The sequence below is a fragment of the Maylandia zebra genome, linkage group LG4 (genome assembly GCF_041146795.1).
Source record: "Maylandia zebra isolate NMK-2024a linkage group LG4, Mzebra_GT3a, whole genome shotgun sequence".
Lineage (NCBI taxonomy): Eukaryota > Metazoa > Chordata > Actinopteri > Cichliformes > Cichlidae > Maylandia > Maylandia zebra.
In genome coordinates, this window is record NC_135170.1 from 21,288,135 (window position 1) to 21,315,448 (window position 27,314).

The 27,314-nt window shown below is 40.4% G+C and overlaps 1 protein-coding gene and 1 long non-coding RNA gene across 7 annotated transcripts in view; both read right to left on the reverse strand.

The window, feature by feature from the left end:
- Positions 1 to 27,314, reverse strand: part of cep112 (centrosomal protein 112) — a 137,846-nt gene that overhangs the window by 100,181 nt on the left and 10,351 nt on the right. For 5 of the 6 annotated variants that reach the window (XM_004558319.4, XM_076883145.1, XM_076883142.1 and 2 more), the window contains exons 5-9: positions 24,651 to 24,735; positions 21,912 to 21,986; positions 19,029 to 19,076; positions 18,844 to 18,918; positions 10,044 to 10,130 (exon numbers count right to left, since the gene is read on the reverse strand). In XM_004558319.4, the coding sequence (XP_004558376.3) occupies positions 10,044 to 10,130; positions 18,844 to 18,918; positions 19,029 to 19,076; positions 21,912 to 21,986; positions 24,651 to 24,735 (370 nt within the window). The remainder of the gene's footprint in view (positions 1 to 10,043; positions 10,131 to 18,843; positions 18,919 to 19,028; positions 19,077 to 21,911; positions 21,987 to 24,650; positions 24,736 to 27,314) is intronic. The other variant, XM_076883144.1, reaches the window with a different exon arrangement.
- LOC143418365 (uncharacterized) lies at positions 1,540 to 4,120 on the reverse strand. Its single transcript, XR_013098343.1, has 4 exons — positions 3,328 to 4,120; positions 2,817 to 2,969; positions 2,362 to 2,452; positions 1,540 to 1,759 (listed from the first exon to the last, which is right to left on the reverse strand). It is a non-coding gene; the product is annotated as an uncharacterized LOC143418365 (long non-coding RNA).

Below are 27,314 nucleotides of genomic sequence, written 5' to 3' on the forward strand. Positions count from 1 at the left end.
AGATTGTAAAATAGGTGTGGCAGATGTCTCAGACCATAGTTTGATTAGTCTAGAAATCAGTCTCGATAATAGGAAAATACATACAGCATGGAGACTTAATTTGGGTATTTTAAATAGGGATGAACATGTTAAGAAAATTAAAGAAGATATAAAAATGTATATAGAAGACAATGATACCGGAGATGTGAGCCCAACTATACTTTGGGATGCATTAAAGGCAGTCTTAAGGGGAAAACTCATAGCCCTAACAGCACACTGAAAAAAATATGTTGTTGGATTTACTTAATTCAATGGTGGACATTTGTTGCACACAGATGTTTTGCTTTGGCAGCAACTTAAACAATTGAGTTAAATTAACACAATTTATTCATGTTCAATAAACCTGTGCAATTTGTGTTGATAAAATGTGACTTAAACATGTTTTGATGAAGTAATTTGAGCTCTTGGAATATTTTAATCCTTCACAATTTTCTCACGTTATCCCAACACGATTCAATAACTTTTACCCAATACTACTTGGTCACTTAAATACTACATGTTATCTTCAAATTACATTTTGCTATTATATTCTAGTATCAAATACACAATTTTCAAATGGAGGCCTTATAACAGATTGTATTGTTCTCTTCCAAGATGGTTGCTGGCATCCACCAGTAACCTTTCAAAACAACATGTCTAATTTCACTGCAGTAGGTAAAGAATTAAACTGACATTACTCCTCTACTGAATCTATATAAATCAACAGTTAAATAATGTCAGTTCTTCCGTGTTCTCTGGAATCAATCGCAGCAAAGAAATTAGACTGTTTCTTTTGAAAAATGTTGGGAAAGAACAATACAAAACATTCTATTTAAGGCCTCTGACATCAAGATTCAGTTAAACAACAATTATAACTAAACAATTTGAGGAAATGTTAGTTTCCATTAACATTAAATTAGGTTACTGAATTGGCAAACACCTTCCTATTAACACTACCCATTTTACCCCAATAACTAAAGAAATTAGCACTTGCAGGTCAAAAACTTTATTCAAGAGACGCAAAAATAACATTGATACAGTGACTGTCAAAAATTACAGCACTGATCATACTGTGACATCTTGGTTCAAAACAGCACACTTAGAAATATTCAACGTTCTTTACTTCAACTGAATGAAACTGAAAATACCATTTCACACGACCCATATGGGATATTTAGACTGTATAACTGTTCACGCTACATCTCTTCACTAGTAAAAGAAAGAAAAAATACAAAGAGAAATTTAAAAATGCTGCCAAACAGACAAACAGAACTTGTACAGAGCAAAAGGAAAAACAAACAACAACAAAAAACAGCTCGTCCTCATGGCAGTTGCAGAGTATATAAAAATGAACCCTGCGATCCGTTCCTGGAATTGAGCTTCAAAAATGCAGCAGAACAAGTGTGAGATTTAAATGTCCTCTCACCTAGAGCTGGTCACCTCACATGCATAACAGTGAGCTTCGTTGCAGGAGCAGTTTTGTCTTAGTTGTGAGCTTTTCTTGAGAGCTGACTTGCATCCAACTCCATTACCACCCATTGAATCACCTCAAAAGTGTAGCAGAGTTGTGATGGGTAACTCATGTTGAAGGAATAAAAAAGGTCCAAACAGCATGGCTACTGCAAAGGTCACGTTATCCAGATCTTGAAGAACAACATCAGAAAAGTCATTGCCTGGCGCATCTCTGGAGACAGATGTTCATTGTGGTTTTCTCAATCTGTGCAGTGGCCTCAGTCAAGTCCTGGTTAAACACAAAACATTTCTTTAAGATTCCTTTTTAAACTCATCTCTTTTGAATCTACCAGTTCTAATGTTAGAGTAATTTAAACCAATGCAAGCAACATAGTAAATAGCTATAGCCAAAGAGTGGCCTGCCATGCTGCCATTCATGGTCTAACAGAGTTTCTAAGAGAGGGTGAAAAACATAATAATTTCAAATGCTTTACATTAGTTTTTGTTAGAAAGACACCGGCCCATCAGAAATCCAGGCTATGTCACTCAGAAGATGTTAGAATTTAGACTTTCAGCCCCACAATTTGGTTAGCTGTTGGTCAGTTGGTCTTTTTTTTTTTTTTTCAAACAAAAGCTAATGTAAATACTGGTGGGATTTTCCTTTGTTCATTAGAATGACAAATTTAAAGTTTTTTCACACTGATGTGACCCCTAATACAGGGGTGGGGGTGGGGCCTCAAGGGCCGGCGGCCGAGTTCACTACCAGGCCTCATGTGAACTTCAAATTATTAAAGAGGACTACTGGTCCTAACCAGTCCAATGAGGATCAAGTGGATAACTAAATGCATTTTTAAAGGTTGCAAATCCACAATCTACTCATAAAACACTCACCATGAACTCCTGCACCAAGATGTTGCAATTGTCTTTCACACAGATGCGGAGCACTTTGATGAGGGACTCCGAGCATTAATGTCATCCTTGACTATTATAACAAAGAAAACAGAGATTTGTGAACTTTTCAGTAGCACAGAAGAAAATGATCCCAGACAAAAACTCTTGACTTTTTAAACCAGTCAACATGCAACACCAGCATCTACAAAGCAATATCAAAAGTTCCTGTTTGACATCAACTTTATGGATATATAGTTTCCAGAACATTTATTTTTAAAAAAAGATAAATTTTTCTCAGTGGGCCAGTAAATGCATGACGAAAATTATGGCATCCTTTTAGTGGAATCAGTACTCACAGGTAATAGTTGACTGTTTCAATGGATGTAGCATAAAAATTTTACTGACCTAATGCAATACATATACACTTTGTAGTTAAAGAATTTTAAAGTTCTTACTGTCATAATGGCAGCTACATCCTTTAGCTTTGTGCCCTGTTCCCCCGATCACTTTGCAAACACTTTCAGCAGACTGTCAGAGAGAAACTCAGCTCCGTCAGAAACCTTGACTGTAAAGGCATGGTTGGGATGCACTGGAATGCTGCATTTTATCTGAAATGACATAAAATTATTTTGAAATAACAGCAGGCACTGTGCTTGGTTAATCAGTAATGTTTTGTTGAATAAAAACTGTGTTTCCAGATCTTATGGGATTAAAAAAAATCCAAAGATGTTTGTTTCTGATTTGCAACCCAACAACCCACAAGTTACAACCTCATTTCAGTTCAAGTGTGCATTAATGCGAGTCCAGTAATCACCTTTCTGGCAATACATACAGGTATAAGTTAAACCTATGGCAGATTTTGGATTTCTCAGTTGTATTAATAGGGTGAGTATGCATGCACCTAATAATTATAAAAAACCCATTATAATTAAGTTACAGAAACGAAAATAGAATATACTTTCTTACCATAACACCTTGAACCCACAATCCATCAGCTGACTCCTGGTGAAATGCAGAATAGAGGTCGTCTCTCAATGTGCAGCAAAAAAAACAAAAACAAAAACAAAAGGACAGCAGGTGAGGCCAGGAGGGGTAGGGATGTAAGCTAGCATAATGCCGCTGATGATATTAGCTAAAGCTGTTCAATGTCCAAAATCTCACTAACACCATGGTGCAGTAAATACACAATGTAACTGAAGAGTCAGTTGGCAAATCTATTCACACAGAAAACCAAATTATGTTATGAGTGCCTCGTAATTAGGTTTAATGTGATATTACGGCTCTTGTGCCAAAGACAAATTCAAATGAAAAAGCGCCAATTCTTTGACAACAGATAAAACAGCAAATAAGCTAACGGCTCTTTTTTAGCATGTTACATGGCGACACTCTAGACGTTTAACTACATTTGGCTGAAATATGGTAAATATTAATTCAAAAAATCAAGACATACCAAAAACGTAGAGTTGGCTGCTCGACTTGACTGAGATGGATGCCTTTTTTAAACCACGATCCAAAGCCCGCGAGATGAAATCACGCGTGGTTTCACGAGATTTAACGTTGCTATCTTATTGACTTACTTCACCTGAACATGATATGAACAATTTAATACACCCTTTCTGCATATCATGTAGTTTTTACACTATATAGTTACATTTAACTTTAAAACATGAGGCAATTGTGTTAAATACATGCAAGATGCTTACATAAATCCAAGAGATGGCCAGTCCCTTTTTTTCAGTGCAGCACAAAAAAAAGCGCGACTGGCCCTATATAAAAATTTGATAGAAAAACTTAAACATCTGGAGAGGGAACATAAACTACTTAAAAATCCTGAAATTCTAGAAGAAATATCAGACATCAGAAACCAAATTGATGAATTACTAAAAGAAGAAGTAGAAAAAAAGGCTAGGTATATGCAACAAACCTATTACGAATCAGGGCCCAAAGCAACTAAAATACTTGCCAGTAGACTGCGTAAAAAGCAGAGATCAAGGATTATTGATAAAGTAAGAAATTTGGATAGTAACAAATTACACTATATGCCTAATGAGATAGAAAATGAATTTAAAAAATATTACACGAGACTGTATTCACAACCGGCAGCCGCAGACCTTGAGACAATAAAAAATTTTCTTGACCCGCTGGATCTGCCCTCCATAGGAGATACCCAAAACAAGTTACTGATTTCACAGATTACAGATAAGGAACTAGATACAGTTATTGCCGAACAAAAAACAAATAAAGCCCCAGGAAGCGATGGCTTTCAGGCTGAATTTTACAAAGTTTTCAAAGAAGAACTCAAGCCACTTCTTCTATCTTGCTTCAACTGGACTCTGAATCAGGGAATAGCTCCACCATCATGGGGAGAAGCTATTATAACAATCTTACCCAAAGAAGGAAAAAACAAAGAATACTGCAAGAATTATAGACCCATTTCCCTCCTAAATAACGACTATAAATTGTACGCTTCGATCATTAGCAAAAGACTCCAAAAATTTGTACCAGATCTGATAGAAGTGGATCAAACTGGATTCATCAAGGGACGTCAGGCACAGGACAATATAAGGAGAGTCCTTCACATTATTGACAATGCAGAAAAAACGAATATCAGTACTGTGTTAATTAGCTTAGATCAAGAAAAGGCATTTGATAGCGTAAGCTGGCTCTTCCTATTTGGAGTATTGGAAAAATTCGGGTTTAAGGACAGCTCAATACAATGTATAAGGACAATCTATAATCAACCTACAGCTAGAATCAAGGTGAATGGTAGTCTGACAGATAGAATTCGGCTATATAGAGGTACAAAACAGGGCTGTGTCTTGTCACCAATTCTTTTTGCTTTATATGTTGAGCCACTAGCACAAGCAGTGCGACAACATTCAAAGTTGGAGGGGGTATCCCTTGCTGGACAAAAACACCTTATTGGATTGTTTGCTGATGACGTTATTATTTTTCTACGAAACCCTGACAAGTGCTTCCCAATTTTGATGCAACTATTCCATACCTTTGAATACTTATCAGGCTATAAAATTAATGTATCCAAAACACAAATTCTGTCATTCAATTATATACCCTCCCAAAAGATCAGAGACGAATACAAATTAAATTGGCACTCGAACAACATGAAATATTTGGGCGTAACCTTGACAAAATCATTATCAGATATGGCGGACATAAACTATAATCAGGTGGAGGGCAACATTAGAAAAGATCTAGAACGGTGGTCGGCAACACCTACAAACTTTTACTCAAGAATCCAAATAATAAAGATGAATGTTCTCCCAAGACTGTTATACATGTTTCAGTCACTCCCACTTCCTATATCTCAAAAAAAATTCAAAATATGGGACAAGATGATATCAAGGTTTATTTGGGGTGGGAAGAAGCCCAGAATAAGACTAACAACACTGCAACTCCCGAAGCGCAAGGGAGGGATGGCCTTGCCGAACCTAAGGGAATACTTCTATGCAGCCCAACTCAGACCACTTGCTGGTTGGTGTAGACCAGAATATGAGGCAAGATGGAAGGAAATTGAGAAAGAAATCGAGGGAAACAACATTCAGATTTTTATCTCTGACAAACATTTAATGACAAAGTATAAAAGTGGAATGAATCAAATTGTGAAATTTACATTAGACATATGGCACACAGTAATAGAAAAATGTCAGTTAAAAGAACAATTATTTATACTCAGATGGTTTAGACATGATAAAAATTTCAAGGCAGGACAATTGGACCAAACAATCAAACAGTGGGAACTAAAAGGGATTACAGCAGTTTGTACCCTTATGAAAAACGGAGGACTAATGAGTTTCCAACAACTAAAAAACAAATACAAATTGGAAAATAGAGATTTCTTTAGATATTTGCAAGTTAGGGACTACTACGCAAAACAAATAAAATCTGACTGGCTTGGGAAACCACTGGGGGTTGTCGGAAAAGTAAAAGATTGCTATGAAAATAAACAATTTAAAACTATTTCCACCTTCTATAGGTCATTAGAAGAAAATAGACAAGATTCAACACTCTATATTAAAAAGAAATGGGAAGTTGAACTGACTATAAAAATAACAGAGAAAGAATGGCTCAATATGTGTGAATTGCAACACAGTACAACTAATTCGCCGTTGTGGAGGGAATTTTGTTGGAAAAATTTGACACGTTTTTTCATTACACCCAAAATAAAAAGCAAACTGACCTCAAGTTTACAAAATTGTTGGAGATTGTGTGGAGAAATGGAAGCAGATCATTCTCATGTATTCTGGAAATGCATTAAAATTAAAAAGTATTGGGAAGACTTAAAAATGAATATGGATAATATTTTGAGTTATACATTCCCAAATACTTGCCAAGTGATGTATCTAGGAAACATAAAAGAATACATACAAAAAGAGGACGTGTATTTAGTCAAAATAATTCTGGCCGCAACAAAAAAAGCAATTACAAAGAAGTGGTTACATCCAGATCCTCCCACCCAGCGGGATTGGATCAGTATTGTAGAGGATATCTCAGAGATGGAAAAAATAACACTCAACATTAGACTGATGGGAGGTAAATACGACAGACTATGGAGGAAGTGGAAAACATTCAGAAGTGACACAAATGAAATAACATAATAGGTTTTCTTTTTTTTTTTTTTTTTCTTTTTTTTTTTTTTTTTTCTGCAATGTGATAAATGGAGAAAGATATGTAAACTCCAGACTCTGTTTGTTTATATGTATGTCTGTTTGTTATTTTCTTTACTGTATGTCCACAATGTCAAAATAACCTATAAAAATCAAAGTAAAAAAAAAAAAAATAAAAAAAAATGATTTTATCAAATATTTTGGAACTACTCTCACCATGCTTTGGATTTAAAGCAATGGGACAACGACTCGTAGCCTTTCAGCAGCCGATACATTATTTATAAGTAGACTAATTAAAACTAAACCTAGCTTGTCCACTTTCCATCCGGCTCATCAAAGTCCACCCCTGAATAACTCCCCTTTGAAGCTATTATGGGGAATATTGGGTAACATTCAGTGGAAATTAAATTGGACATAAGTTGCAATCTGTATGTAATTAAAGAGAGAGGGGGGGGGGGGCAAAAAAGAGCTGGCTGTCATCCTGTCTCTTGTCAAACACTAAGATGCAGTGGGCATTTTAAAGTAGGAAGAAAAGTAGAGTGTTTTTTTCTGTTTTATTAGAAGCTTGTGTGGCAGCAAAGGAAAGTCATAGTGAGTATGTGACAGATCCCAGGTGCTTGATCTGCAGCCTAACTGACGGGCACCGACTATAATGTGAAATAAACCAGCTTTATTGCTATTTTAACCAGCTGACAAAAAGCTTTGAAGAGGTGATTACATGCAGGATGGAGCGCTAAGAAGAGGACAGACTCATTCCTTTACTTTTCATTAGCCACCAAATGAGAATCAAGATCAGTGACGGGCGTAGGTTAAACAGCTCTCCTGAGCACCGAAGTGAGCGGGCCTGTCGAGAAAAGAACTGCACAAACTATTTTCACTCATGTAGAGAGCATTATATTAGCACCAACTTTATATGATTAAAAGTTATCTAAAGACGTGACCATAACAAATACAATCAAAAAGGAGATTTAGCCATGTTCACTAAAGGACTAAATGATTATCGGTTCCAAATTGGCTGGTCTGAGTTTTTCAGAAGCCAATGATTTGCTGGGATTGACCCATTAAACAATCTCTATGATTTGCGAGAATGGTCAAAAAAGAAAAAAGAATAGAAAAAAAAAGAAAATATCCTGTGAGCAGCATTTTTTTGGTTAGAAATACCGTGTTAATGTCAAAGGTCAAGGAAAGATGGCCAGACTCAAATAACCACTAGTTATAACCAAAGTATGTACAAGAGCATCTCTGAAATCACAACACACTGAACCTTGACCGTGTCACGGTCCTGGGCCATGTGGGCCCAGTATTCTTAGTTTCTTGTATTTTTGTATTTCGTTCCTTATTTAGGCCATGTTTCCTGAGTTGTCCTATTGTGTTGTTCCCTAAGTGTTTTCCCTTCGTGACTCTTACCCCCTGTGTGCCCCTCTGTGTATTTTTGAGCCCTCGTCTCTCTTTGTGTTTATTCCATGTTTCCCCTGACCCAGCGTTTCTAGTTCCTTGTGATGTTTGTAATATGGTACTTGTGTGATTTATTCTATGGCTTCTAGTTTTGATCCCTTGCCCTTCATGTCTCTCTGTGTCCCCTCTGTTCTGTGTAATTGTGTGTCTTTGCATGTTTGAGTTTGTTTTCTGTCCCTCTGCATTGTGCATTGTGTTCTCATGGTTGGTCTTTTGTTACTCCCTCTAGTCTAGTTTCTTGTGTTCCAAGCTGAGTATTTCCCTCCGCGTATTTTGGTTCTTAGAGTCCTCTGCCTTATGGTTTATGTCTCTGTGTTTCTTAGTTGCTTTCTCCACTGTGTCAAGTTTGCGTCTCTGTATGATACTTCCTGTTTTACTTTGATGGTCCATGTCTTATGCGAATGTGTCCTGCTTTGCTTGTCTCGTCCAGCCTGATTACTCCCAGCTGTGCTCTCCTTCTGTGTCTCATTCCCTCATTATCCCTCTGTGTATTTAAGCCCTGTGTTTCTCTGAGTCAGCGTCGCATCGTCCCTCATGCTGTGTGTGAGTCTCCCCGTGTCTTCTGGTATGTGTTACCATTAGCTCTTCCCAGTTTAGTTTTGCATTGCTTTTGTATCACTGTTATCGTTTGTCACCTGTCAGCAATAAAGCTGCATTTTGAGTTCAGTTCTGTTTTCCCGTGAGTTTGCGTTTGGGTCCTATTTTCCTGCCTGCCACACACCGTTACATGACACCACGAGGCTACTGTTTACACAGGCTCACCAAAATTGGACCACAGAAGATTGGAAAAATGTTGCCTGGTCTGAGGAATCTCAGTTTCTTCTGCAACATTTAGGTGGTGGGATCAGAGTTTGGACATGGAGAACACGAAAGCATGAATCCATCAGACATTGTATGAACAATTCAGATTGGTGGTGGTGGTGACAACTGACCATTAAACCCCACAGCCTAGATGAGTATTGTTGCTGACCATGTCCATCCCTTTATGACCATGGCGTAACCAATCTTCTGAATGCTGCTTCCAGCAGGATAATGTTCCATGTCACAAAGCTCAGTTCTCAAACTGGTTTGCTGTACAGGACAAAGACTTAATTGTACTCAAATAGTCTGTCAGTGTCAATATGAATCAAAATCTCTCAGGAATGTTTCCAGCACCTTGTTGAATCTAAGCCACAAAGCATTACGGCAGTTATGAAAGCAAGGGTGTCCAACCCAAGACCAGCGACAATACTCTGTCAGTGCGCCCCAGGGCAGCTGTGGCTACAATGTAGCTTGCCATTGCCAGTGTGTGAATGTGTGTGTGAATGGGTGAATGACTGAATGTAGTGTAAAGCACTTTGGGGTCCTATGGACTAGAAAAGCGCTATACAAATGCAGGCCATTTACCATTTATTTACCATTTAGCTACAGTAGGTGTACCTAATAAAGTGTCCAGGGAAGGCATGTTTGTCACTTCCCTATAAGAGCTAGCTAAACACAGGTCAATAACTGCCATAATTAAAAATATCCAAACAGCTGGAAAGTTACAATAATTGATTACAATAATTAATTGAGTACACACTAAGCAAGGACTGTGAAATATGCAAAAGCTTTTGTTCTTACTTTCTCAACCTCTGCATCGTGTCTCTGCTGCATCTTCAGTTTTTCCTCCTGATGCTTGGCCTCCAACACTTTGATCTTCATCTCGGTCTGAGAACAAAGAGAACCAAATGCCATATGTAACATTTAAAACACGTTTAAAACCGTGATTTAACTTTTGTCATCCTACCACCAAATATTATGAGCAAGATATTTTAACCACTAAAATCTGTGTCCCAACTGTTTTACAGACACGACACGGAATAACAGAGCCTGTCTGTCAAAGGTAACATAAATCCGGATGATACAGTTACAGCATCTCCCAAACAAGTGCAGCTGATGATCAAATAAAACCACATTAAACCTTTAAAAAATAATAAGATTTTTCCACACACAGAGAGCTTCAAATGTGCCCAACTGTTTGCGCTGCTTATTTCTGTGTTAGGGCTGGGCTATCATACAGTTCACGGTAATACCGGTGTAATTTTGGGCAACGATAGGAAAATGAAATATCGCCATAGAATATGGGTAAAACGTGCATGCGCAGTGCCTATGTTTACATACGCACATGGCAGCGACGCGGAATGAGAAGAACGAAAGTGGATCGTTAAATGAAACGGATGAACCAGAATTGGTTTGTAAAAATGCTGCAACTTCAGTGGTGTGGAACTGGTTTGGCTTTCGTCCGTCAGATACACAACAAAGCACTATTTTTGGTAGCGCATGCTAGCGGGCCGTCGTTATTACCATGTTGTTTGGAAAATACGGCACACTTAAAATCAATTCTTTGATTTTTCGGAAAATCGACAGCGTCCTTTATAATCCCGTGTGCCTTATGTATGAATTCTGGTTGTGTTTACTGACCTCAAAAGGATTTTATGTACACGGCGCTCGAAAATCTGTCAAATGTTTTAGTACGACTTTGCTAAGCTACGAACCCGCACTGCTTGATGGATTGTCGGAGCATTACGGCTATAGTAGGCAGGTGCCTCGCGGAGTGATACGAACTGTGCTTCAACATAATATTACCGTATTGTGTGTGTATAACCTCTTTTTAAGTTTTGTGGATATTATACATGGTTATGCTGAGGATATGTCGGCCAATTTCCACTGGAAATGCCTTTTGGTTAAACTGTCAGCAAGGAATTTGCACTGTTACGTTTTTATATAACTTTAATGCACATAAAAAACAGCTGCTTGTTTAAGTGAAAATACATTGATGGGGTTTTTTGCACTAATAAAGTTGTGGAGTTCTGAAGTATTTTGTCTAGTGTCAATTATACCATCAGTTATATCGTTATCGCCAATTTTCAAATGTATATCGTGATAAATATTTTAGGTCATATCACCCTGCTCTACTCTGTGTACACGTTTGTTTACAATAAACAAAGTAAAAACCTGTTTGTGTGTAGTTAAGTTAATCATGCAGGGAAAGGCTGCTTTCATTCAAACACTGTTTTCAAAGGATCAAAAGTTCAACGTTGTCACGAGCATGTTGGAACAAATCTCCTGGAGCTAGAGGACGTTCACACACTGTAAAACAAAACCCTAATGATTCGTCACTTTCTGTAATTGACTCAAACAAAAAAGAAGAAAAAGAAGAAAAAAAATCTGTGTTTTTCATCTTCAAAGAGCCATTAATCATCATACAACTACATCTGAAGGAGAGAGACAAAGCTACAAAATGACAGCTTTTTGACAAAACGTGGTTTCTAAATATTTAGTGGCTTAAACTTAAGCTAAGAATTTATTGATTTATAAAGCTGTCTCAGCTTTATAAAGATATAAATGTGCTTTTTACACACTTTCAAAGCTAAGAAAAGAAAACAGAAAAAAAGAAGAAGAGGACACTTTTTGATCCATAGCCTAGTCTTACCAATAAGATGTGAAAGTATGAGCAGATAATACTCTAAGCCTTACAGTATTAAGGAATTTGTACTTACAGCTTTTGACCTGTGCATCTGTGGTCCAAAACACACTGTATCCTACCACTATTTAGCTGCCACTAGTAACAGTGATCATCGCTTTTATGAAAACACTCACTAATAATTACCTCAGAGATGGAGGTTATGTTTTTGGTAGCGTTCGTGTGCGTGTCATTCTGTCTGTAAACAGTATAGCTCAAAAAGCTTTGAATTCATTTGCTGAAGACTTTATAAGGATGTGGATTGGGCCTGTGTTAACAATCTATTAAAATTTACCTTACATCCACCAACACCTCCCATTCACATGGATATCAGAACATTACCCAGGTAAGTGACACACCTGGTCCATCCATGTGATATAAAAGGAAATGTCATTGATCAGACCAGGCCACCTTCTTCCGTTGCTCTGTCCAATTTGGATACTGTGGGGTTAGCAGCTATGCAGCCCCACACACAACAAACTAACACATTTCCATCATAACCAGCATTAACCTTTTCAGCAATTTGAGCTATAATAGCTCGTCTGTTCGACTGCACTGCGCAGGAAAGCCCTCGTTCATCACATGCTTCAGTGAGCCTTGGCTGCCCATGACCCCGTCGCTGGTTCACCACTGTTGGACCACTTTTAATAGATACTGACCACTGCAGATCAGGAACACCAAATATAAGCTGCAGTTTTGGAGATGCTCTGACCCAGTTTATTCAGCCATTTAATTTGGCTGTTTCCAACTTGCTCAAATCTTTACACTTGCCTATTTTTCCCAATTTCAGCATCAACTTTGCGGACAAAATGCTCACTTCCTCCCTACTACATCTCACTAGCATGTGCCATGATTAAGAGATAATAAGTCACCTGCCATATGTCATAATGTTATGCCTGACCCATGTAAACGGGTCCTCCTACCCATTAGAATACACATCAGTTTAATGCTAAAGTAATGTTTTCTGCGAATAAAGATTTCTGTTCCCAGGCCTTCACCAGTACCAGCTTGGAGACTGCCAATAAGAATAAACCCACAAAACCAATAAAACATATCAAACCTCTTTGTGTGAGCGTTAAAATTAAACATGTGTAAACATAAACTGGCTGGATAAGTAATGAATTCATTACTCAAACAAACCAGAATTTTCTATAATTAGCTACTTTTGGCTACTCCCTTATTTACAAGGGGTCGCTACAGCAGGTAACTTTGCATGTTTGATTTGGCAGATTTTACAACCTTCCTGGTGCAACAACCATACAGATTTGTCTCTCTTTCTGGAGACAGGGTGACCTTGCAAAGGCTGATGTCAATCTGTCACATGTCATGGAATAATAATGCTATTTTTATTCCACCTTTGGAAAAAGTATTTCTCACATTTTCCTAGTTAGATTGCCGTTAAGTGCCAACAACACACGGAGGCACAAAGAAAGTCTTTGACACAAGGATGACTGACCATTTCCTTTGATGTCCCTACTCATGTTTAGTCACTGTCTGTTCTGGTGTCTTAATCAACCCTAAAGCAGGGTGACAGTGTTCCTCCTTTGAAAGTGTGGCTGTGTGTATGACTATGTCAGCAGTTATAACGTCCCAGGGCTAGATCATGTTTGTTCTAGTCATCAAAAACTATTAAGCAGAAAATTCCCACAACATTACTTGGCACACTCAAACCACATTAGACCTTCTCTCTTAGAGAGAATCAAAGGGAAGTAACTGTGATGTCTGAGTACAGACATGATTTAACTACACAGGTGTTTAAGTGTACACATACAATACAATAAAAACACCAACAACATACTAAACATATAAAAAATTATAAATACATGTCGGCAATTCACTTTACATTGTGAGCCGTGTTAAAAATAAAATTCCAACTAAAATACTTGAATTGCCTTCTAGACGATTCTCCTCATTATTGTATTTCAGCTACACTTAGACACTGTATCCTTGACAAAGCTCTGTTAAGTATTCTGCTTCTTTTTTCCTTGATTTACTGCCATTTCTTGTGCAATTGAGGGGACCACAGGAGACGTGTCAGAGAAGAAAGGAAAAGGCAAAAGAAAAGGAGGGGGTAAGAAAAGACAGAGGGAGAGATGGGGAGAGAGGTAGCAGTGATTGAAAAGCAAAGGAGTTAGTAGAGACCTGATTCTGCCCTCCCCCCGTCCCCTCTACTCCCCAAAAAAAAGAACGTGTGGGGGTGTCACTTTCTCATCCTCTGTTCAAATGCTCTTTGGAGAAAGTTTGCCAAACTAGATCAGGGGTGTCTGAAACTTGTTTATAAAAGGCGTCGGTGAAGGAAGGAGGAGGAGGGATGTCGTACACCTAAGGCTTTTGAGACAGCTTCAATCAGCCCAACTGGGTGGTACAGCTTTTTCCCTTTTCTCTTCTTCAGAGTTGTAGCGAGCGCTGTAAGATGCCATGTTTTTTGACACTTCGCTCTTGAAAGGATGAGAGGCTAGAGAAAGAGAGAGAGAGACGGAGGAACGAAAGCGAGGATGGGTACGAGAAAGGGAAGGAGGTTGCTTTTTCTGCTCTCGAAACCATCGCGGGGTCAGGGCCTTTTCCCTCGGGGGGGACAAATCGGCTGCTAACTGTTTAGGCTCCACAAAGCAAGGTTGCATTTGTGCATTTCCTTCATCGCACTGGAGATGTACAATGTCCCGGTGCGTCTTTCATCCTCAGTAAACACAGATGCTCTAGGATAGTCGGTATACAGCGCTGCACTATCTGCTCAGGAGCAGCTAGATGCCATTTCCACAGTCTGACAAGAAGTTAATTTACTGTAGTCTGTCCAGATTGTACAGGCCGGATAAAAACTTTGGCTAAAATTCGACTCTGACATGTGAGGAAATAAATAAATAAATAAACCGCAGCTCTGAATACAGAGTAAGTAAACACACTACTTAAAAATTTCTAACATGAAAACATCAAATACGCAAACTCAAAAGCTGAGCAGTAACTTCATCATCTTGGAACACTGCAGATCCTTTATATCTTCCAGCCTGAAGCGCCATACTGAACTAGTCCCTTTAAAAAATACTAAGACTCAATAGGTTACTCTTTTTTTTTTTTTAGCTTTGAAAAGCGATCAGATAAGGCAGGCTATGGCCCTCTAAGTCACAGGCTGTGAGCTCAAGCTCCATCCTAAGGGTCTTAGAATAGAGAGACTGCATCATTATGGCATCAGAATCCGAAGCGTACTGATCTTCATTCAGGGAACTGTGACCATTAGAATGGTACTGCTTGACACTAACACACTGCCAATCCCTCAGGTCAGGTACCAAGGGGGGGGTGGGGGGGGGGGGGGGGGGGGGGGGGGGTGTGGGGGGGTAGTTTGTAGACAGCATGAACGCACAAACTGCAGAAGAAAGTCTGGGTATTTTAGTCAGTCTGTCAGTATGTTCCATAATTACAAGACTTAGGCCTATGTATAGCGTAACCTGACTCATCAGTCGACATTTAATTGAATTTCCAAATAAAGGCCCAGCCCTCTTAATGCTAAGCACTGCTAGAGCGCGCTGTAGGATTAGCAGGACTTTAGCAGGACATTTTCCACATTTTCCCCTGTAAGTGTGCACATATGTATAAGCTAAGTTACTTAAAGCAATGGCAGCTTGCAGGGAAGTTTCTCAGCTGCCACTCATTGTTCCACAAGGGAAAAAAAAACAGTCTGCATTTTTAGTAATGCAGTCAGTAGATTAGCAGGAGGATGAGCTTGGTGTGAAAGCTGAGATGTTCGTTAAGCTGCCACCAGCTTAATGGCATGTGGCGTGTATAACACTTTAAACCTGGGTAAATTTCCAACTATGCTTTAGGGATTACGGGGAAGTGATGTCACTGTGATTTCCCAGACCTAACCCAGACAGCCACGGAATAGCAGAGATTACGAGAAAAGTTTCTGCATGCCGGCAAAGTCAAAGGGCAACATGGGTTGACTACGAAGAAGGTGCTTTACCCGTACAAACCTCGCAGTCTGTAGATTCAATGTAACAGCTCATGTTTGACTCTTACCTTTTGCTGTAAGTCTGTGTTTTTTTCAGCATTTTAAATACCTCACTACAGTGGCCACAGACTGGTCCAAAACACAAGCTGCAGCTTAATACTGTGCCTGAATAAGGAACTGCTCATGGTATGTTCCATTTTTTAAATAAATAGTACAAACAGCACTCCCATCATCGGGTAACTGACTGACTTTGAAATTCACCTATGTGGTACTTTATGCTACGGTCACACTAGGCCAAATAGTGGCTAGATTCTGCAACACGATCATAAACGACTGCGACTGTGCGCCTTTGAAACGGATGAAATGGACTCGGACCGGGTCCGCTAACAACTCACAGTTACAGCTGCTGTCTTCTGAGTTACTTTGGTGCATCAAGACAGCGATACAACAGCAATAAGACAGATTCAGTCTGCTATCAGTTTGCGACCCGATGGGGCCAAGTTGGAAATGACACGTGTAACTGTGATAATGTGGCGGTTAACTGTGCTACATTGGTGAAAATTGCAAATCTTTTATTGTCTACATACACAAAACTTTGCACTTTGTTTACAATCAGATTCCAGCCAGAACCCCACAGATCTAAAACAGAAATTCCTCTACAAATATCAAAGTATCCAGAGAAGGACACGTATGAGTGCAACAAATTACAAATTGTTGGTACCAAATGCATTTGTTGTCCATCCGTAATGTAGTAAGTCTAAATCACATACGCTTATATTTAACAATCTAGATGCACTTTTCTTAGAAAACCATAGTCTCAATACAAGTTGAGACTAAGTGCAATGGATTTCCTGGACTTTTAGTATTTCCCACATTGCTAGCATGTGACCTCGGTAAACGGCCGGCGCCGTTTGCCATGGCTTTCTTCCTAAAAATCCATGCTCATATTCAAGGCCGTTCACATATGAACTAAATCTCACAGCTCACACCAGTGTCAGACTCGTAATATACTGTGCGCACCAAAAACACTAAGCATATGCTCAAATACCACTTTCACAAACATCAAAAACACTGAATGTCATAAACATTACACTACACAATTTATTGACGGACAATTATGTCGCACTGCACTAGATCACACAGGTGTATCTAATAAAACGGTAACTCACTGCATTAAATATGTTCTGCTGAGGTAAATTTATATTCCCACCACACACGGCTGTATGGAGCCAGTGAGCTAGTCTGAGGTGGGATCAAACAGCATAGGACGTGGCTTTAATGTTTTCATAATGGAGTTGCCTCATTCAGTCAGTGCACAGAAACATTGCCTGACTGGTAAAAGAAGATTTACATCCACCGATCACAAACAGATCCTTGTCATGAGAGACCAACAAACCAGACCATTCTTGTCCAAAATGTCCTGTATGTTTTTCCAGCCAGTGCTTACTGACTGGCTGCAGGTATGAAAAGCCATAGCTATTACAGACAAGTCATGCTCAGTTTTATATTTAACAGTGCATTAAAAGGTGGATGGTGGGAGGAATGTGTGGGGGTTCGGGGAAGTTTGGGAGGAGCACACGGGACTTCAAAGCATGTTTTCAGAATAGGATTTTCAGCTTAAATCCACATAAGGGAAAAAAGTGTCATCACTGGGAACTTGCATTATATTTGTCTTTTTAAGAGGCCTTGGCTATTTCAACAGTACAAACAGTGTGTGTGTGTGTGTGTGTGTGTGTGTGCGCGCGCGCACGTGGCTGTGGGGGCGTTTAATGCCATAAAGCAACAAGAGAGCTTGTCCAGCAGAGTGTCTCTGACTGTGTTAAATTCTATGCTGTAAGCAATGTCTGTGTCAAGCGGTGGCTTCATGTTAACTCGCTCACTAGCTGGTGAAATAGTTTGCTGAAAAGTTCAACAATAATAACATACATTATATGAAAGCTGTCAGCCATTAGTTTTACAAGTCAGTGCGCCCCAGGGTGGCTGTGGCTACAATGTAGCTTGCCATCACCAGTGAGTGAATGTGTGTGTGAATGGGTGGATGACTGAACGTGTAAAGCGCTTTGGGGTCCTTAGGGACTAGAAAAGCGCTATACAAATACAGGCCATTCACCATTGGCCATTGTTGTGGCTACTTAATGTATATGTACACTCACTGGCCACTTCATTAGGTGCACGTTGCAAGTACCAGCTTGGCTTAATGGCTTAGAATTAAAATATCTGCTGGAAACATTCCTCAGAGATTTTGGTCCTTATTGTCATGACAGATTTGTTGGCTGCACATCCATGATGTGAATTTCCCGTTCCACCACATCCCAAAGGTGCTGTGTTGGATAGAGATCTGGTTATTGTGGAGGTCATTTGAGTACAGTGAACTCACTGTTATGTTCAAGAAACCAAATTTGAAATGATTTGAGCTTTAGGATATGACAGAAGAGGGGCACACTGTGGTCATAAAAGGATGGACATGGGTAGCAATAATAATCAGGTAGGCTGTAGTGTTTAACAATACTAACTTGGTACTAAGGAGCTCAAAGTGTGCCAAGAAAATATCCCCCTTATCAATACAACACCACCAGCCTGAATTGTCGATACAAGGCAGGATGGAGTCATGCTTACATGCTGTTTACAGCAGATTCTGTCCCGTCCCTTTGAATGTCTCCTTCCCTGGTTGTAACGAGTGGTTATTTGATTTACTGTCTCTTAAACCCTAGAGACCGTTGTTTGGGAAAAATCCCAGTAGATCAGCAGTTTCTGAAATACTCACACCAGCCCATCTGCCACTAACAACCATGACGCATTCACTGAAATTACCTTTCTTTCCCATTCTGATGCTCGGTTTGAACATTAGCAGGTCATCTTGACCATGTTTCCATCCCTAAACTGATTGAACTGATGGACCAAACCAAGTGGCCAGTGACTGCATAAAGTATGTATATTCTCAGTTAGTGGCAAATGTCTCTCATTCTGGTTCATACCTCTTTGCTCTGTAACAGTTGTGCACCCTGATCACTGGCCAAGTTACTCTTCCCCCTAAAGCTTGACTTGAAAATCTAAGGAGATATAGTAAAGAGAGATGTGGGAATGAGAAGACTCAGGAAATCAAAGACAATTTTCTTCACGTAACAATAAATAAAGTACAAGAGACCCCCTGACAACTTACTGGTGATAAGGGAACGGGCTCCTCTCGCAAATACCTTGGCTTCTCAATCTGAAAGAGTAAACAGAAAAACTTTAGACCTCTCTTTGGCTCCTTCCTCTCTTAACAAAGCCTTACCACTACCTCCACCCTAAGTCTGCCATAAACAATGTGGGGAGCACATCAAAAGCCCAGTGCTATGGCTGAAGCCTCTTCCGTCAACTTGTGTCTGTTTAGAAAGGCAGAATGCGTCGGGCTTTGTGTGTGTGGCGAGCTCTGTTTCCGCTCTTGGCCTCTTTCAGCTGTCCCTTTTGTCAACACTCAGGACCGCTAATCTCTAAGCTATCCCTGGTCCATTTACTGTCACGCTGAGACAAATGTGTACACATCCCTGCCAAAACACTGACACAGCGTATTCTTTGATTACAATATGAAACACAGTAGACTGAAAAAGAGCGAGCCACTAAACCACCTGAAAGTAAGCGGGTCACGGTCCATGTCTCTCTGCGGTGTTACATCAATACACCTCACTAACTGTGACACAAACTGCAAAAATATCTGCTGCTTGACAGCCTGCTGTTTTTGCTTGCACTATTTGACATTTGTTTATGACCCCATTACTTTCTTGTGAACTCGCACTATCATACAGCGTTTCGCTCTGATGCACTGGGGCTGTCTGTAGGGGCTGCCAACTAGCAGCAAGATCACGGCTTTTCAAAGCAGCAGAGCCGACTCTAGAGATGACAGCAATGACGCCCAGTAAACAGTTCTGTTGCTAATCTCTTCAACATAGCAATGAAGGAGGAGAACAAGGAGGAAGAGAAGGAAGAGGAGGGAAGTGTGGGACTCATTCGATGTAAAAAAAAAAAGGGTGGGGGGGATTTAATGCCGTAAGGTGGCACGGCCCACGCAAAGCTAATCCAGAATGAATGGGAAAAAACAGGACCTGAAAAAACCTCAGAGTTTGGGCCTCAAACGTTTAGAGTTACAGTATGAGGATAAAGACAAAATCTTTGCTTTAGGGTGAGTAACCATGGCTCCCTGCTAAGTCTACACGCAGGTAAAAACAGGTCATACATTTCACTGCAAGTCCTCAACAAAAGGAAACATCCGAGTTAGACCGCTCGACATAACCAGCGCTATAAAAAAAATAAATAAAAAAAATAACCAGCGCTGCGGTGGTGGGTGCAATGATGTGTGATGAATTGCTACTTAAGTCTGGTGAAGGCCAGAAAACAAATTCACATTCGCCAAGTGATGAATCAATCGATAGTCTTCTAAACTAGTGCCCAGACTGAAAACAAGAATGGGATTTTCTTTTTATATCTACAGACAGCCAGTCATCACATTTGATTGAGCACGGCCCACAGGGCGAGGAAGACATGCAGACTAAATGCTGTGGTGTAATGCTGGCATGGTGCAATGCTAAACTTAGACTCCGTGCACATGTATGCCTGTGCACATACTCTTGCCCTGCATGCCTGCCCACACACACACACTCCTCTAAGCATATGTTTGTCCAGCCTCGCAGCTGGCACGGCGTCCTGTGTCATTGAATCCTGACGTGGATGGATGGATGGACGCACAAGAGGAACAACACTCCAAATCGCAAGGGATGGCTCTCCAGCCAAAAGAGAGGCCATGATTGATAGCTTCCTAGTTTTGGACTGGTGTTGAGCAAGTCGTCGGCACAGCCCTTTTAACCACAGACAGCCAATGGTAGGAGCAACAACTGAACAACTGTATTACATGTGACACAAGTTTAAAAAACTTCTGCCTACAGGTAGTCCTGTGCATATTGCACCCATCTCTAAGGTAGCAAAACTCCCATTTTACATAAAACTAGCTGCTCTAACACACAAACCACATGAAAGTTAAAAACAGATGGAGGTCCAGCTGACTCAGTTTTTGTGTCGAGCTTTCCAAGTCTGAAGCAATTTGTTATACACTGTCCGGTTACCACGTTACCAATGCTGACTGCACTCACTTTATTACATCAGGGTGAAATGAACAACAAATCGATATGGACTGCTTCAGAACATCTAAAGAGATGCTAAAGATGTTCCAGATAAAATGATGCTCAGCTGTGCAGAAATTTCATAGGCGTCGGGCACTTTGAGGCAGCGCATCTATAAAAACTTCTATAAACTTGAGCAGGCCTGTGTGTATTTGTGTGTGAAGGAACATCTGTTGATTTGAAAGATGCAGGCTAGGGGGAGGGTTGCCAAGCAATGCCTCTTATCAGCGTTTCAACACAGAGGAAAGCAGAGCAGCGCGGTGCGCGGCTTCACGTCGGCTGATGGATGCCTCAGATTACCCCTGTACCGAAAGAGAGAGGGAGAATAAAGGGGAGGTAGTCACAGACAGACGGAGAGGACAATGGATTGGAGAAACGTGCAAAAAGTCGGAAAACAGAAAGGGGAGATTTTGCCAAAATATTAGTGGAGAAAGGAGAAAGTCAAAGGTAACAAGCATGTTAAAGAAAACAAAACAAAAAAACAGAAGAAGAAGAAGAAAAAAAAGACAGTCGAAGGGTCATGCAGGTGAGGAGATAGCAACATATGAGGGCAGGGGGCATATCAAGCCCAGGCCTGATGCACTCAGATAGAGAAGATAAGAATGATTCACACATCTTCAATTTCTCAGTTTACACAACCTTTCTCTCGCTCCCCGTCCTACCCTGACATCCTACAATAGCGCCAAACTGCCTAAAGGAAGTGTTTTCAAGAGAACACAGGTGAAAGGCCTCTCAACCCTTTGTTCGAACGGTGCTGTTAACTCTGCGTCACTGCACTACTGATGCGGATGTACTTAGGTGCTCAGACTCACTGCTGTCACTGTGGCGAGCAACAGCACGTTTGACAGCTGCATGTAACAAAGAAGCTCATGGCATGCCCCTGGACTCACCCCCAGGTTCCAGCTGTTGAGACGAGCCTCCAGGTCACTGTCATCGGGAGATATATGGTTTGGCTCCCCATCCACCTGAGGAGGGGGGGGGACAAGGGTGGGATAAAAAAGAAGGGTATCAACAGCAGGAATAAAATGGAAGTTAAGATGGTTGATATGTTTTCTGACAGCGCTCTGATTGGCAGTTTGGCCAGAGGAACAGGCGGTGATGGAGGTTATCACTGCCTGCTGACACAATGTAATTTCTCTCTTGGCAACAACAAAAGGGCTCTTTAAAAGCTTACAGATACACAGTGCACCCACATGTGTTTAACTAACAACCCTCTACTCCCTTGTTATCTCCATTTCTCCACCCTTTGCTCCCTCGCTCTCCTCCCTCTCACATACAGCGCTCCAGATGTTTGGCAGTTCCACATCATTTCCGTCACACAGTAAATTCCGCAAGAGGGGCATATGTGCAGCTCGGCTGCCTGTCATTCTTGTTTTTCTCCAGCCTTTTGTTTTACGACGGGGCGCCGGATTTATTTTATGCAGGATAAGTTGAATGCTTGCAGGGGCTTTTGTTGATACAAGATCAGTTTACTCTAGTCGAGGTTGGGCAGCAAGGTTGAAATGGGGGAAATATCTAATAAAGTTGAGAGAGTGATAGGGAAAGGAGATATGTTGTTGAATTTGATTAAGATCTCGTGGAGTGTGGACCTTGGGTGTACCTCAGCAGAACTGCACCGATGCAAAGAAATCGCAGAATGGAATAGCTTGGGATTAAATGCCCTTTCTGATTAAAAAGGCATTAAGGTTCCAGAGCCTCGCCCTCAAACAAACATTTCGATATCTAGGAATGCTGGGTATGCAGGCCACCGGCTGTTCAAAACAGCGTGCTACATTCTCAGAATTGCACCATAAATTCAAAGCATTACTTTTAAATACAGTACTGTGCAAACATCTTGAGGCACCACTTATTTTTTAAATATTTTGATACCTAGAGGTCAGACTTTCATGTCATTTTTGTTAGTGGTCTTGAGCAATAGTTCTCCAGGCTTTTTAAAGGCCTTTCAAAGTTCTTCTTTGGACATTGGCTTCTTTTTCATTAATTTTCATTCCAGTTATACCTGACCATTTTCACAGCAGTGTTTTTATTTGTTAAGCCACTTAACTGGCCTATGAATCATTAACCAAAAAAGTAGCTAACTTAATAGAAGAACCAGTGTTATGTCTGCACATGAAGACATGAAAAGAACCGATTTTTAAACTGTAACTTTGGCCTCTTTATTGACAGTCTGATGTAAACACCACAATTTTTTTCCTATTTCTTTATTAGAATATATGAAAAATAGAAAGATAACATAAGTATAAAATAGTATTTTTGCACAAACAAGATGATTCCCGCAGATTCCCACACTATTAGCTGAAAATGTGGCATATCTCAGCATGGTGTGCAGTCCATCCATCCGTTGTCTTCTGCTCATCCTTTTCAGGGTCGCGGGGAGGCTGGAGCCTATCCCAGCTACCTGGGCAGGGTACACCCCGGATAGGTCACCTGTCTGTCACAGGGCTAACAAATAGAAACAAACAACCATCCCACCCACATTCACATCTATGGGCAATTTAGAATGACCCTAACCTCACTAAACCACGTAAACATAGGCAGAAAATGCAAACTCCATACATAAAAGACCCAGCCAGTTGGTGGAATCCAACTCAGGACCTTCTTGCTGTGAGGCTGACTGACATTGGCTTAATTTCTCAGTACGACAATGGTTCCAAACAACTGTCAGTGTGTGAAAGCATATATAGGTCACTATCAGTCATGGATTCGCCTCCACCAGAGCTCAGACCGTGTGGGATGATTTTGACAGAAAACAGAGCAAACATCCAAATAGGAGCTTTGAATGTCCTTCAAGAAACCTGGAGAACTATTCCTGAACACTACTTAAGGAAATTATAAGAAAGCTTTCCTAAGAGAGTTCAGGGTGTGTTGAAGAATAAAGGTGGTCATATCAAGTATTGGCTTTAAACCTCCTTTACAAGCAGTGTTTTGGTTTATATCCTTATATAATTCCATGTATTCTTTCTACATCAATAAATCACTGCACCTATTTCCCACTTTATAAGGAGATGAAGGGTAGCTCAAGACTATCAATAAACAGGACACAATATTGACAATGTCTCTCAGTGCAATGTGTTTTGCATCCCCTAGTTTTCACACACCTTGGAGGGAGGAGAGAAAAAAAAAAAGCACACGGATATACCCCAGTGGGAGGATTCTAACATGTAAATAATGGTTCACAATCATGGATCATAACAAATGCAATAACAGCGGACAGCACCACAAACTGCAACCTGATAAAGAGGTGAAGGAACACCTTTTTAAAAAAACAATATTACAATCATAAAGAAGAAGTTGTAAAGCTGTTTTAAGCTGCACACATTATGTGTGTCAGCTGTGAAGACATTATCGTCATTTTTGCGAAACAGAAACTTGCAGGCACAGGGATTTTCCTCCGACTTCATGGGGAAATGAGTTTAGGAATTCCCAAATTGGTCAACATTAAAGAAGAAAGCAAAACGTTGGGTCTGCTGTTTGTGTTGGCAACAGCAGCCTGGTTGCTGTTAATATTTCATGTCTCATCAACGCTACCTCGCAGGGACCTATAAATCTAATTGCTGAATCGTAACACAAACATGCCGGGGAAGTCCAGAGGTGCGATTAGAAATTCTGAAGAATAGCGATGAACTAACCATTCTTGTAGCTTGTCTGGGTGATTGTCTCAGTGGACTGGAAGACACGGGTCGTGATGCTGCCCTATCCTCATATGGCCTTCTCCTGGAAGAAAAAATTGAGAGACAAACACAAATGTAAAAGGTTAACCTACAATATGTGTGTGCATATCTCTGGAGTCTGCTCAAATCGCTCTTTGCATATGAATGTGCTTGCATAGGCAGCCTGCCTTGCCATTTGCACAGATCAACATCTGGCACTGGCTGCATGGTTTGTGGCCTGCACTTCATCCCATCTGAACAATAAATGTCTCTGCTACACATCAGTCTGTTTCCACGCACAGCCCACGGGCACCAGTCTATGACATGTACAATCGCTTTATAATCGCATATCTCAATTGATGCCTCACATTGCATCCGTCATGGTTTAAACAAGCAGCCTGATGTGGAAAAAAGCTTATATCCACTGACACACATGCAAACAAGTACGCACACACATACATACTCCTCATTCTCACTATTGCCTCTCTCCCACACGCACGCACACACATCTGCATAACTGAGCTAACAATCTCATTAAGCACTGGCGCACACAAGGCACTTAAAGCCCACTGATGCTAATTAAATGAAGATGTTAGAGAAAGCAGGGAGATGTAGGACAACAGTGAAGAATAAAAGAAAAAAGAAAAGCAGCTATCATCTTATAAAGACATCCCATTTCATTGTAGAGGGCACTGTTTCACACTCTCAATGTGGAGCCTCTGGGCATCCTATCACTGCTGTTTTTTTTTAGCATTCCTGGTATTCTAAACCTCATTTCTCATGTCATTTAAATGTCATGTCAGTAAACAATTAGTATTCAACTATCGAAATAAATTTAAAAAAATACAAAGATGCCTGGTTCACTATCAAAGTGGCATGTATTGCCAATAACTAATGCTCTCGGTTGTGTATTGTTATAGTCTGGACCTGCCGGTTCAGATAGAGGGAGAGGAGGTGGAGGTGGTCAACAATAGGGCTGTGCGATATGACCAAAATCTCATATCCCGATATAAGAATTCTATCGTCCCGATAACGATATAAATCACAAAAATGTAACATTTTCTGTAAATTATGTGAATCTCGGGCAGCTCGACTTGCAGGAAGTGTTTCCAGCTGGGCGTCGTGTACCTGGAGTCCAGTGTTTTAACCGATGCATGAAACTATAGATTTTTAGACACAAGTTGTAATGGCCGCCGTTTTCTTTGTGAGTATTTATTACACAGCGTGCTGCGGGGAAAAGCCTGTTCTAACGTTTGAGTCTAAGGTCTATTTTTTTAGCACCTGGCGGCTTTTTTTTGCTTCTCATCCGTAAATCTGCTCTTTCACGTGATTCAGTTTATTTTGAAAAGTCTCAACAGGATCTTGAGCTTTATTGTGAAAGGTTTATGGGGAACATAAACAAGCGGACACGCGATGGTGTTACCATTGTTGTTGCTAACGACAACGCATAAAAACAGGCGCTTGTCCGTCAGTAGTGTGGTTATATTAAATATAAGAGAAAGAGAGAAAGAAGAAATTAATATAGCCACTACAGTGACCATCAAAAGGATGAAAAAATATTGCCGTAAACAGTTTATTTTGCGAAATAAATGATAGCATAAAATGAAACGATAGACGTTTTTACGTCATCCGATATATATCGTTATATCGAACAGCCCTAGTCAACAAGTACCTCGGGCTGTGGGTGGACAACAAACTGGACTGGTCATGCAACACAGAGCACCTGTATAAAAAAGCCCAAAGCCGACTGTACTTCCTCAGGAGGCTGAGGTCTTTTAACATCTGCAGGAAGCTCCTGAGGATGTTTTATCAGTCGGTGGTTGCTGGAGTACTTTTCTATGCTGTGGTGTGCTGGGGGAGCAGCACAGCAAAGAAGGACTCATCCAGGCTGGAAAAACTGATCAGGAAGGCTAGCTCTGTGGTCGGCATGAAGCTGGACACTCTGGTGACAGTGGCAGAGAAAAGGACACTAAAAAAAATTGCTGGACATTATGGACAATGCTGGGCATCCTCTGCACACGGCCATAAACAACCAGAGGAGTCTGTTCAGTGACAGGTTGCTTCTCCCAAAGACAAGAACCAACAAACTCCTTTGTCCCACACGCCATCAAACTGTTTAACTCCTCTCTGGAGGGGAGAGGGAAGGGAAACAGGGGGACAAAGGAGGGGGGGACAACTAAGCTGTAGTGCCTTTTCACTGTGCAATACTTTTTGCTAATATTCAACGGTGCAATAGACTTCAATAATTGAAATGTGCAATTCCCTTGTATTCTTATTCCTATTTATGTTATTTATCCATTTTGTATACTCTTTATTTATATATGTCTCTGTATTTATATATGTGTATATATTGTATTCTGCTCACAGTCTGTAACTTCTGTCGGTGCTGTGCTATTTGGAAACCGAATTTCCCAGAGGAACCCACCTGAGGGATTAATAAAGTTTTTATCTCTAATCTCTCTAAGACACATGAAGGGAAATGGACTGCTTTTTAGGTTCACAAAACCCAAAAGGCTTCTTAAGTTCTGAAAGATAAACTTGGGTGTCTAACCCCTAGTGGGGTTGCCACCTTGGAGCATGTCTTGACAGTCATTCGGTGAGTCCTTATAGTCACGAGCCAAGTTGTGAAAACGTTACCATATC